The 13,235-nt window shown below is 42.6% G+C and overlaps 1 protein-coding gene across 1 annotated transcript in view; it reads left to right on the top strand.

Annotated features, from left to right (window-relative positions):
• Window positions 1-13,235, top strand: part of Gmeb2 (glucocorticoid modulatory element binding protein 2) — a 42,546-nt gene that overhangs the window by 11,562 nt on the left and 17,749 nt on the right. The window contains exons 2-4 of the mRNA XM_059262138.1: window positions 2,086-2,274; window positions 11,880-11,977; window positions 12,689-12,816. Coding sequence (XP_059118121.1) covers window positions 2,144-2,274; window positions 11,880-11,977; window positions 12,689-12,816 — 357 coding nt within the window. The 5' untranslated portion in view covers window positions 2,086-2,143. The remainder of the gene's footprint in view (window positions 1-2,085; window positions 2,275-11,879; window positions 11,978-12,688; window positions 12,817-13,235) is intronic.

The raw sequence follows: 13,235 nt of genomic DNA, 5'->3' as shown, positions 1-13,235 counted from the left end.
TACAGCAGTCTGCCCTGTAGGTCAGTACTCAAAGCCGTTAGTTTTGCCATGTAGGCTTAGGTCCATACATATAACATCTCAGGATAGCCCACACATTCTTGTGTAGCTATATAGGCCTGTCTGTATGTCCTTCTTGTCTATACCATGTCCCATTCTAACTCCTAACTTTAGGGCCTCTTTTTTGTCCTCTGGCTAGAAGTCCATGCTGTGCTTGCCCCAACATTTCATGACTGGGTCCATCCCGGGCCTGGCATAGAGCTTGGGGTATGAGACAATACAATCTCTAGGCTCTTGAGATACAGTTGTCTAGTGAGGAAGACATTCCTTCTAGATTTTTTTTTTTTTTTTTTTTGTCCAGAGCTGAGGACCGAACCCAGGGCCTTGCGCTTGCTAGGCAAGCGCTCTACCATTGAGCTAAATCCCCAACCCAATTTTGTGCTTTTGAAGCTACTACCACCATCATAGAGTTAGAGCTTGAGTTTGCCTAAGGCAGGGCCAGCAAAGACAGAAACTACTACTACTACTACTACTACTACTACTACTACTACTACTACTAAAACCAGGACATTTTCCCCTCTCTGTGTCATGCGGATTTCACTACACTTTCCTAAGGTCAGGTGCTTCTTATCTATACTTGAACTCAGACCACTTTTGAGTTCAGCCAGGAGATACAGAGGGAAAAGTAGTAATTTGGAAGCCTTCCTTCAGGAAAATCACCCAGAGTCTGTATTCCTTCCATATCCTGCTGCTTGCAGCCTCTGAGCTTCCATGTTCACATGGATTGAGTGGAGAAGTGTGACCCATCTATTTAGGAGGAAAGATTGCGTTTATCCATGGCACCTACCAATCCAGAGCCCCAGAGGGCTCCTGCATTACTGCCATTTTGTAGATGTAACCAACCGTCTTATTAAATAAGAAACACAGAGCCGATTCAGAGAAGAAAGCCAAGAGGTCAGAACTAAGAGCCTTACCCTTCCTGCTTCAGCGATCCTGCTTCAGCCAAGAGAGCTCTCTGAAAGGAGCTACTTCCTGTGTGTATGTCTTTATATAGTCTAGCTGTTCTGCCTTCACATTGGTTGTAAACACAAACACGTGACTGCCTCGTCACTGCCTGTATGTACCGCCCTCCAGGTCCTTAAAGGCGTGCGCCACCGCTGCCATGCACTTGCTATGGCTCTAATAGCTCTGACCCCCAGGCAACTTTATTTATTAACATACAATTAAAATCACATTTCAGTATAAGTAAAATACCACCACATTTCCCCTTTTCTATTTTAATAAAAAGGAAAAAAAGGTTATAACTAGCAAAAGAAAAACTATATACAAAAGTACAATAACTATATACAATATATACAAGTAATAAATGTCTAAACAATGTCTAGTCCATTTGTATTTGACAAATTCAGAGAAAATAATTTCATTATCTATCCTATTTTGTTAAGTCCAAAATGTATCTAATTCACTTTCTATCCTAATTAATCTTCAACTATAACTAACTAACCTTCAACTCCCTCAGAGACCCAAGAAGGAAATAATATTAGCTAACAAAAATAAAAACAGGAAGTGCATGCAAGCAACTTCCAAAAAATTTGTGAGTTGACAGAAACAGCCAGCTGCCTGGACAGTCACCTGAGGTTTCTCCGCAGCGCTGGGGCATCATCTTCAGCCTATAGGCTTAGCATATCTGACAGACTCATTTGTGAAGTAGGATGTACACAAGGTCAACAGTTCAACCTCACATTGGGTGAGAGCAGTCCATGTACCAGAAACACCTGAATTCCACTAGTGTCATGTCATGATTCAGGATTTTAAATTCTGGAAATTGTTGATGGTTTTTTAATTCAGCTGTCCATTCTTCTTGACAGAGAACAGTAGGTGGGGACTTGGAGGAAAGTCTTAGGTGATATTGAAGACCATCAATTGCTATGTACTATGTTAGCAATTTTTTTTTTGGTGCTGGAGATGCAACCCAGGCCTTGCACATACTCGACAGTGCTCTATTAAGCTACACCTCAGCCCTCAACTATTCTGTTGTTCCAGTATGGAAACTACCCTATAACCTGTGCCCTGCTTTGTTTGCTCTAGGATTTGAGACCCTGGAGGAGTGACACTGCTTACCTCAGGCATCTTCTTCCACTAAGCCATGGCAACCCCAGATGTGAGCGTCCACATGGAAGAGGTGGTGGTTGTGACAACTCCAGACACTGCAGTTGATGGCAGTGGTGTGGAGGAAGTGAAGACAGTGCTTGTAACAACAAATCTAGCTCCTCATGGGTAAGAACTTAACCTTGGTCCTGCCATGTTATGGTGGCACAGCTTGGTATGCCAGGTGTAGGGATGAGCATCAAGATTTCTGTACATACAAGATTCTAAGACTGGACCCAGGTGAAGTACAAAGTGTGTCAAGAAAGAGGATCACAGAGGCTCTAGGGTGGTATTTCAGCTCATCATTGCAGTGTGGTTCTAAATCTCTTGATGATATCTCTTGATCAATGAAACAGTGAGAACTGAATATTTTCTTTATCATCTCCTGTTCTAGAGGTCAGAATTGAGAATTAGTTGGTTAAAAAGTCATACTTGACCAAACTCTTGTCTTTCTTTTGCCTCTTTTTTTTTAAAGATTTATTTATTTATTATGTATACAGCATGTATGACTTCAGGCCAGAAGAGGGCACCAGATCTCATTACAGGTGGTTGTGAGCCACCATGTGGTTGCTGGGAATTGAACTCAGGACCTCTGGAAGAGCAGCCAGTGCTCTTAACCTCTGAGCCATCTCTCCAGCCCTCTTTTGCCTCTTATATAGGAGGAGGGCAGCAGTCAGGGGCTGTGGGACTTTTTGTTCTTTCTCCCCTGAGAGACTTGGTCTCTGGGCTTTTGGCCTGTCTTTGGTGCATCTTGTGTGTAGTATTGTCATACTGAACTTGACTTTTCCTGGAGCCTAGGTGAGCTTTTGGCTCACTAACAACATGTTGACAGTGAATTTTTAAGAAAAAGTTTGTAAACCAATCCTTGCGGCCCTCTCTATTGAGGAGACTGTGTCTTTTCATATGCATGCCTTGCTGTCAGCTGCAGAGTAGGAATCTGGGCTCTGTTTGGGAGGTCTGACATTGCCTTCCTCCTCAGGGAAAAAACTGAAGCTGGTATGCCTAGCTGTGCAGGGCTGGCTTTGGGTGGTTGTGAGTTGAATTATGTATGATCCTTCCTGCTTTGTGGACATAGTACAAGACCTTAGTAAAGTAGGACCTCCAATAGCATTTTCCACTGAGTCTCCTTTTCTTTCTTTTCTTTTTTTTTAATGTTGGTTTGGTTTGGTTTTTCGAGACATGGTTTCTCTTTGTAGCCCTGGCTGTCTTAGAACTCACAGAGATCCTCCTGCCTCTGCCTCCCGAGTGCTGCGATTAAAGGTGTATGCCACCACCGCCTTTTTAAGACAGGTTCTTTATATAGCCCTGGCTGTTCTGGAACTCACTGTGTAAATCAGGTTGGCCTCAAACTCATAGTGATCTACTTGCCTCTGCCTCCCATGTGCTGGAATTAAAGTGCTGCCACACCCAGCTTACTGATTCTCCTTGATTCACATCAGTGTCTTGATACATGGATTAGATGTTTCCTGTGAATGTATTTTAGGTATACTGTGTTTTCTGACACCTCCCATAGACCTTTTCATAAAGCCATATCCAAAAGCCATTGACCTTATCCAAAAGCCATACCCACCTTTTCCCTTAGATTTGGGATAACCTGTGATAGTGTGACTGAAGTGACACTGGATTAGAGAAGGCCATTTAGCGTCTGCTTTCTGCCCTAGGGTCTCTGTTAGGAGTTCAACTGCCATACTTTATAGCTCTGGTATCACCCAGGATTTTAGGGGGAGATGAGGAGAGCCATACTCATGATAGTCTTCCCAGCTGAAGCCCAGCATTGTGGTGGACCACTACTGTACAGTTTCAGTCCCACGTCAAAGACCCTTCAATATTACATCCCCTCCCCCAATCTCTTTCTTTTGACAGGGTCTCTTTCTGTAATCTATCCTGGAATTCACTATGTAGCCCACTCTAGCCTGGAATGAAAGGGGATCCTCTTGTCTCACCTCCTGACTAATGGAAAGCAGACATCACCACGCACAGCTGGGTATTACTGTCTTCTTGGCTATTTTCATGTAGTTGTGGGTTTAGAGTTATCCTTTGTGGGAATTTTGCCATCTTGTAAGAGAGATCAACTTCTGGGGCTATCCTAGATATGAAGATGTTGGCAAGCATAGTTCTGTAGCATCTGGGTGTCCACATTTGCTACTTTTGTCTTCATTAGAAAGGTGATTTCTGGAGGTCACCTTTGCTGTATCAACACTGAGCAGCTTTCCTAGGATGCCAAGAGTCTGCATATACCAAAGACTTAAAATAATTGTTTAACAGTAGTGAGAATTAGCAAGAGTATAATTGGTCAGTTCTTTGTTTGCCCTGTTTACTAGTATGTTAGTTTCTTTTGCTGAGTAAGAAACTACCACATGCTGGATGTGGTGGCTCACGCCTACAATCCTATTGCTCAGGAGACTAAGGTAGAAGAGTCATGAGTTCCAGGCCAGTGTAGGCTATGTAGTAGTGGGGAAGATGTGAACAAGAGAGGAAGGGAGAGAAACCATCTCAAAATTCAGGGGTTTAATATGTAAATTTTTATTATTTCTTCTAATTCTTTCATTTGGCTTTAGCTTTATGATTTAGGCTGTAGTTGGTTGTTTTCACTCTTTACGGGGCCTGCCACCCAAATAAACATACACAGTCTTATTCTTATTTATGAATGCCCAGCCTTCGAGACAGGGTTTCTCTGTGTAGCTTTGTGCCTTTCCTGGAACTTACTCTGTAGCCAGGCTGGCCTCGAACTCACAGAGATCTGCCTGCTTCTGCCTCCCGAGTGCTGGGATTAAAGGTGTGCACCACCACTGCCTGGCTAATGCCCAGCCTTTTTAGCTTGGTTTGTTTCTAGCCAGCTTTTCTTTCACTTTTCTTTTTTTTTTTTGGTTTTTCGAGACAGAGTTTCTCTGTACCTTTGGAGCCTGTCCTGGAACTTACTCTGTAGACCAGGCTGGCTCACAGAGATCCACCTGTCTCTGCCTCCCAAGTGCTCAGATTAAAGGCATGTGCCACCACCGCCTGGCATGGCCAGCTTTTAACTAATTGTCCCCATCTACCTTTTGCCTCTGGGCTTTTTCCTATTCTTACTTCTATATATCTTACTTTCACTCTTACTCGGTGGCTGGCTGGCTGGCTGGGTAGCTGGCCCCTAGCATCCTCCTCTCCTTGTTCTCTTGCTCCTTGATCTCTTCCTCCCAGATTTCTCCCTCTATTTATTCTCTTTGCTTCCCAGCCCTGCCTATCCTTTCTCCTGCTTCACTATTGGCCATTCAGGTCTTTATTAGACCATCAGGTGTTTTAGACAGGCACAGTAACACAGCTTCACAGAGTTAAACAAATGCAACATAAAAGAATGCAACACATCTTTGCATCATTAAACAAATGGCCCACAGCATAAACAAATGTAACACATCTTAAAATAATATTCTACAATATTAGCCTGCTTGTTTGACACTGTCATGTGTTGTGGTGGGTTGGCTGGTCAAGATGGCTTCAGTCATGTCTCATTGACAGGCTATTTTGATAGCTGTAGTGAGGGCATCCCTATGTCTGCCAGCCTCTCTAAATCTTCCAACTAGTTGGCCTGGACTTTCCTTGATGATCTCATGCCTTATGTGTTCTCATTTCCCAACAACTAGAGCAAATTATATAACCATTTACTAGCTCTTAGTCCCACCTAGGTGGACCAAGACTACTTCAGGATCAGAAAAGTTGTAGATCATTAGTTTTATTGTTACAGTGACAAAATACCTGACATAAACAGCTCAATCGAGGAAGGATGTACCTTGGCTCATGGTTTTCAGAGGGTTCAGTGAGTACATCAAGGTGGTGGGAATATGTAGAGGAAGAGGCAGTTTGCCTCATGGGAGATAAGAGGGTGAGAAAGGGAAACATGAAGGCAAGGTAGGGAGACAGGAAGGGACCAGGGACAAAATATTCCCAAGGACTTTCCTCCAGTAACCTACTTTTTTCATGTAGTTCCCACCTCCCAAAATAGTATTACCAGTTAAGCCATCCCCAACACATTAACATTTTAATGGGACACTTGATATCCAATATTTACAAAGATACCATGGCTGCCTCTACAATCTGACATTATCTCCTTGACAGTTAATTCCTCCACACCCCAAAGGTCCCTCAACGTCATATCCAGCTATGGCACCAGGCCTCAAGTCTTGGCTTCATAGGTAAATTTAAATGCCTTTTGATCATAAGCCTGAGAATTAAAAACAAAATTACTCCCTGTCTTAAAGTTTTATTGCTGTGATGAAACACCATAACCGAAACCAACATGGGGAGGAGTAGGTTTTTTTGTTGTTGTTGTTTGTTTTTTTTTTCTGAGATGGGGTTTCTCTATAAAACAGCCCTGGCTGTCCTGGAACTATCTCTGTAGACCAGGGTGGCCTCGAACTCACAGAAATCTGCCTGCCTCTGCCTCCCGAGTGCTGAGATTAAAGGTGCATGCTACTACCACCCAGCTAGGAGGAAGGGTTTTATTTCATGTTCTACATTATAGTTCATCATCCAGAGAGAAATCAAGGCAGGAACTCAAGGTAGAAACCTGGAGTCAGGAACTGATGTAGAGGCCATGGAAAAGTGAGGCTTACTGGTTTGCTTCCTCATGGCTTGTTCAGCCTGCCTTCTTTTATAGCATCTAGGACTACCAGTCTAGGGGTAGCACTGCCTACAGTGAGCTGGGCCCTCCCACATAATTTACCAATGAAGAAAATGTACCACAGGCTTTCCCACAGGGAATATTTTCTTAATTGAATATATCTTCTTCCCAAATAGCTCTTGGTTCTGTCAAGTTGACATAAAATTAGCTTGCACACTTCCCCTCTGTTTACTTAGCATACAGAGGGAAGAGCCAGGGGAGCAGGCCTGTTTCAAGGCCATGTGATGAATTCTTTTAGGTGGGCATCTGTCTGCTTTTCTGGGTAGGTCCTGAAGGTTGTTGGAGCTTTTGGCCAGGTACTGCCTTGAATCTTGGAGAGCAAAGTAGAAGTCCTCATAGGCACACACTGTTTTGGTGCCCTAAAGCTTTGACAGTTGGAGATATGAAATCGTTCAGTCCCTGTAGTCTCTATAAGTTCTACAGATATTCCTCATGAGATTCAAACATTAATCAGGTTTCCACCTTCTAAATTGCCTAGAGACAGATTTCTTTCCTCTGCCATGAGGTCCAGTAGTTGCAGTGTCCCCTTTTATTCAAGCCTCTGCTGATGGTTCTATACTATTTTTTTTTTTATTTTTTAAAAATTTTATTTCATGTGCATTGGTGTGAGGGTGTCAGATCTCCTGGGACTGGAGTTACAGACAGGTGTGAGCTGCTATGTGGTTGCTGAGAATTGATCCCAGATCCTCTGAAAGAACATCCAGTGCTCTTAACCACCGAGCCATCTCTCCAGTCCTGGTTCTATACTATTTAGGGAGAAAATGCAGTTCCACTCTGCTATCATTACTGTCTTAGCTATAGAAATTATATGACAGACCATCACAGAACATAAGGGACTAGATAACCAGTGCTTTTTGCTTTCTTGGTATGTTGAGTTTCCTTTGTGTGGCCTCTCTATACCTAGAACACAGGTTCTTCATGTGACTGTCACCATCAAGGTACCTACCTGAGTGTCTTCATAGTGGAAGGTTCTAATAGCTGAGTTGGGAACTATAGACTCTTCTCTATCCCATTAGTAAGCTGATCAAAGTTTGCCTGAGTTAAGTGGGAGAATAATAAATGACTCATTTGATGGGAAAACTATGAAGGATCAGAAAGACTCTTCCATCGGTGGCCTTAGTACCAGGGTGCTAGCATGTTGACCCGGTGGTCAGTCCTTTCTGCAGTACAGGAAAGGCTGTGAATTCCTCCTTTGGAAGAGCCCATATAGCCCCTAAAGTAGATCTATCCTGAAGGTTGGAGAACTTTCCATTTTTGATAGGGAACAGTTTCCATTATCCTGCTAATTGGAAATTGAGACTTAACTCTTTTTTTATAATTAATTTATTTTTATTTTATGTGCATTGTGTTTTGCAATGGATGTCGGGTCCCCTGGAATTGGAATTATAGACAGTTGTGAGCTGCCATGTGGGTGCTGGGAATTGAACTTGAGTCCCTTGGAAGAACAGTCAGTACTCTTAACCATTGAGCCATCTCTCCAGCCCTGAGACTTAACTCTTAATGTGTGGGGGGGAAAAAAAAAGTGAAGGAGAGGCTAGTTAATTTCTTTGTGGGAAATGATTTCTTTCCTGATTTGGGAAGACCTGGGGAGTATTCTTTACTCAGAAAGCCTGACAGAATTATTCCTGCTCACCACCATTCTGTGGCAAAGTCTGCCTACTGCAGAGAAGAAAGCAGCTTTTAATAGAAAGCCAGGAGTTCATATGTTTAGGGAAAGTATACCTTTTTTATGTGATATGAATAGAAATGCCAATTTGTTAGCATCTTTGCTGAGAGTTGGAGACATAGTTTTACAGGTTGTGCTGCTGAGGGACTGTACTACATCCATGGAGATACTTCTCCCTCAGTCTTCACTTTGATTTCCTCAGCTGTCTACATTGAATGCTGGCCCTTGGTTTGCTAATGTCCTTGTAAGTCAGGAGCTGTAGTCTCTGCTAATGGCACAGCTAGGGGTTTCGGGTCTCTTTTCCCCACTCCTGACTTCCTTCCTTGGAAGAATTTGTTTTGGACAGGGTGTACATTCTGGTTCTGTCATTGTCCTCTGCTTTGTCCAAAGTTCTGGCTGAGGAGGATAGCTTCCTTTCCAAGTTCTTGCAGACTTTTTGGAGTCCGGGTGGTTTCCATTTAATATTACTATTCATATCAGAGTCATTCTTTGTTGTTGTTTTTGGGGCAGGGTCTCTCTGAATCAGAGACTCTCAACCTGTGGGTCATGACCCCTTTTGGGGTTGATTGACCCTTTCACAGGGGTTGCATTATCAGATATCCTGTATATCAGATAGTTACAATTCATAAAAGTAGTAAAATTACAGTAATGAAATAGCAATGAAAATAATTTTGTGGTTGGAGGTCACCACAACATGAGGAATTATATTAAAGGGTCTCAGCATTAGGAAGGTTGAGAACCACTGCTTTAAATGGTCCTGGCTGGCCTAGAACTTTCTATGATGATCAGGCCTGCCTCTGCCTCCTGAATGCTGAGACTAATGGTATGCACCATGGCTGGTTCAGAGTCATTCTTAATGTCTCAAAAGGCAGATTCCAAGCCAGGAGGTTTACCTTAAAAATCTGTACAGATAGCCGGGTGGTGGTGGTGCATGCCTTTAATCCCGGCACTTGGGAGGCAAAAGCAGGCAGATCTCTGTGATTTCGAGGCCAGTCTGGTCTACAGAGTGAGTTCCAGTACAACAGCCAGGGCTACACAAAGAAGCCCTGTTTTGAAAAACCAAAAAAAAAAAAAAAAAAACCCAAACCAAAACAAAAAACAAAAAAACAAAAAAAAACCCCCAAAAAGCGGATTCCAAGTTTTTTTTTTTTTTTTTTTTTTCCCCCGAGACAGGGTTTCTCTGTGTAGCTTTGCGCCTTTCCTGGGACTCACTTGGTAGCCCAGGCTGGCCTCGAACTCACAGAGATCTGCCTGGCTCTGCCTCCCGAGTGCTGGGATTAAAGGCATGCACCACCACCACCACCACCCGGCTTGTTGTTTGTTTTTAATTTATTGTGTGTGCCATGGTGTTTGTAGAACTCAGAGAGCAACTTTGAGTAGTTGGTTCTCCCTCACACTTTTACATGGGTTCTGGAGAGTGAACTCAGGTCATCAAGCTTGCATAGCAAGTGCGTTTACTGGCTGCATGATCTAACCAACACAAGATTTTAATTTTATTTATTTATTTTAGGACAGAATATGGTGATATATGCCTTTAATCCCAGCACTTGGGAGACTGAAGAAGGTGGATCTCTGAGTTCAAGGCCAGCCAAGGCTACATAGTGAGACCCTATCTCAGAACAAAACAAAACAAAGAGACAGATTTTTTACATTTTTGTTGTGTGTGTAAATGTCTTTCACTTGCATGTACTCAAGTGTACCATGCTTATGCAGTGCTTATAAAGGTCAGAAGAGGGCATTGGGGCCCCTGGAACTGGAGTTACAGGTAGTTGTGAACCACCATATGGATACTGGAATGAACAAGGGTCCTCTGTAAAAGCAGTAAGTATTCTTTTATTTTTTTTTTGCTTTTTCCAGATAGGGTTTCTCTATAGTTTTGGTTCCTGTCCTGGATCTCTCTGTGTAGACCAGGCTGGCCTCAAACTCACAGAGATCCCCCTGGCTCTGCTTCTTGAGTGTTGGGATTAAAGGAGTGCGCCACTGCTGCCCAGCTGCAGCAAGTATTCTTAACCAGTGAGCCATCTCTCTAGCTCCTAATTTTATTTATTTGTATTTTAAATTTTGGAGAAAATTTGAGGGAAGGTCTTGCTATGTGGTCCTAACTGGCCTGGAAAGAGCTAAGTAGACCAGGCTTGTCTGGAACTTGTAGCGATTCCCCAGTTTCTGCTCTTGAGTGTTGAAATGGTAAGTATATGTTTTGTGTATGTGTGTGTGTAAACCCATGTGCGCAGATATAGAAGTCAGAGGACTAAGTTCTGAGGATTAATCTGAGGTGGTCAGGTTTGGCAATAAGTGCTTTTACCTACTGAGCTGTCTCATTGGCCCTGCTTCTGTTTTTGTTTGTTTATTTTGAAATAGGATCTCTTATAGCCCAGGCTGGCCTCAAGCTTACTGTATTTCTAAGGATGATCTTGAACTTTCGATTATTCTGCCCTCTGGTAATACAGGCATGTACCACCATGCCCAGTGTTATGTGTTACTGGGGAATCACATGCTAGGTAGGCACTCTACCAGCTGAGATGCATCCCATCCCCAAGTATTTTTATTTTTAAGCCAAAAGTATCCCTCTTTTTTTTTTGTGATTCTGGATTTTGTATATAAGAAAAACCTTTACCATTTTATAACTACTACTACTAATCCTCTTCTTTTAAAAAATTTCAATACTATAGGGTTTCACCTTTGCCTTTGCTTTTGGTTTGCTCATAATTTTATTTTGGTATAAGATAAGGGTTGCTTGGGGGCTAGAGAGATGGCTCAGAGGTTAAGAGCACTGACTGCTCTTCCAGAGGTCCTGAGTTCAATTCCCAGCACCCACATGGTGGCTTACATCCATTTATAATGAGATCTGGTACCCTCTTCTGTATACATAATAAATAAATAAATTTTAAAAAAAAGATAAGGTTGGTCAATTTTTTTCCTCTTTCAAAAATTTTGTATATTTTGAGTATATGGCTCAGTAGAACATTTGCCTAGCATGCTTGGGGGCCTGAGTTTGCGCTCTAAAACTGTATAAAAGGTGTATTTTTTAGCAACTTTGTATAACAGTATAAAATTATTATATTGGAAATAGAAAACTTTATTAAATAAAGAAATAATGCTTTTGAGTTCCCACATGAGTGTTTGTTGCTTTTATAAATTCCTCACATTGGCTTTGCTTGTCCATGCCATTCTTGGCACTGATGGAAGGCAAAAATGGAACAGAGAATGCAAGCTACATGTTCTCCTGAGGGTGGCATAAGCACTTGTCTGTGCATTCTTCTCTGACTGCATAGCCACCACAATTTCTGAATAAAGATAGCAAAGTATAATTGGTTTGTTAGCAATGAGATTCATCCTTCCACACTCTAGGTATGCCAGGGGCTGCAAAATGTGCACTTGCTGATTCTGATGTTCTTTTTCTCTGTCTACCAGGGGTGAATTGACGGAAGATAACATGGAAACAGAAAATGCAGCAGCTGCAGCTGCTGCAGCCTTTACAGCCTCCTCACAGCTCAAGGAAGCCGTGTTAGGTAGGAAACCCTATTGACTGGGAAGCAGCATTAGGTGGGAAGCCTGCCTTCTGCCTACTCTGTTGGTTTTGAGGACAGGACAGTCCCACAATTGAGGTAACAGCAAGGGCTAAGTAGGCCCTTGTTTGGGCTGTTCCCCAGCATATAAGAGACCAGATCCCAGGTCTTCTTAAGAGGGAGGGGCACATTGTATCTTAAATGAGAACGACTTCTACCAGCCACTGGTGGGAAAAGAAAGAAGAGTCATCTCAAATTTTGCAGCTTTCTCCTCTTTTGTATTTTGTTGTCTTGCCACTGTCTCCCCCTGTTTCCTTTGTCTATAGTGAATGATTGTAGGTGTTCATTTATTATCTATGCGGCCTTGTGTCAGTCAGATTAAAGAGTTGGGATGCCTAAGACATGTTTCCCTAGCAGTGTTTCAACTATGGCTTGATTTTGTCTTCTAACATTGCTCTTCAATTGGCCATTGTTTAATGAGCTTATATTAATATTGTGGTTAATAGTTACTGATAAATAGTCTTTTTTGTTGATTCATCTGAAATTCTCCATGGGCTTGATGGGAACCTTGCTTCTGGGCTCTGTTTCAGGCCTTCTTGGGTCTCAATTTGGTTTCAGACTGGCAGCTGCTTTCCACATTTGCAAGAAGTGCTTTGGAAAGTTTGTAACTGATTTTCTCTTTCTACTTTTTCTTGTCCATGTGTCTGTGAGAAGTGAAGATGGCTGAAGAGGGGGAGAACTTAGAGGCTGAAATTGTGTACCCCATCACTTGCGGAGACAGCAGAGCTAACCTCATTTGGAGGAAGTTTGTGTGCCCTGGCATCAATGTGAAATGTGTTCAGGTGAGGGTCAGGTGAGGCGCACACCTTTACCTGCACTTCCTCCTGCTTGGGTGTTGGGGGTGGCAGTGTCCTATGCAGGACACTCCTCTGGAAGCTGAGTCTCATGGGCCTGGGGAGACAGAGGAGGCACAGCAGATAACCTCTAGGAATGATGAATACAGTAAGAAAAAGCCTCCAGCAAGAGTAATTTAATTTCTGCTGAGGTGAAGCAACAGAGACAGGTTGGTGAGAAGACATACCTAATTTGAAGGAGGATAAGTTTATGGCAGTTCATTTCAAGTTGTTTTTCTTATTTATATTAAGTACACTTACTTCTGTTAGGTATATGGTGGAAGCTATGGCCTCTGAGTTGCAAATGGCTTTGTTTGACAGACTGAGGTATGCCCTGAAGAGACCTCATTTAGTAGCTAGGGGATATT

Source organism: Peromyscus eremicus, chromosome 4 (genome assembly GCF_949786415.1).
Source record: "Peromyscus eremicus chromosome 4, PerEre_H2_v1, whole genome shotgun sequence".
NCBI lineage: Eukaryota > Metazoa > Chordata > Mammalia > Rodentia > Cricetidae > Peromyscus > Peromyscus eremicus.
This window is presented reverse-complemented; position numbering and strand designations above follow the sequence as displayed.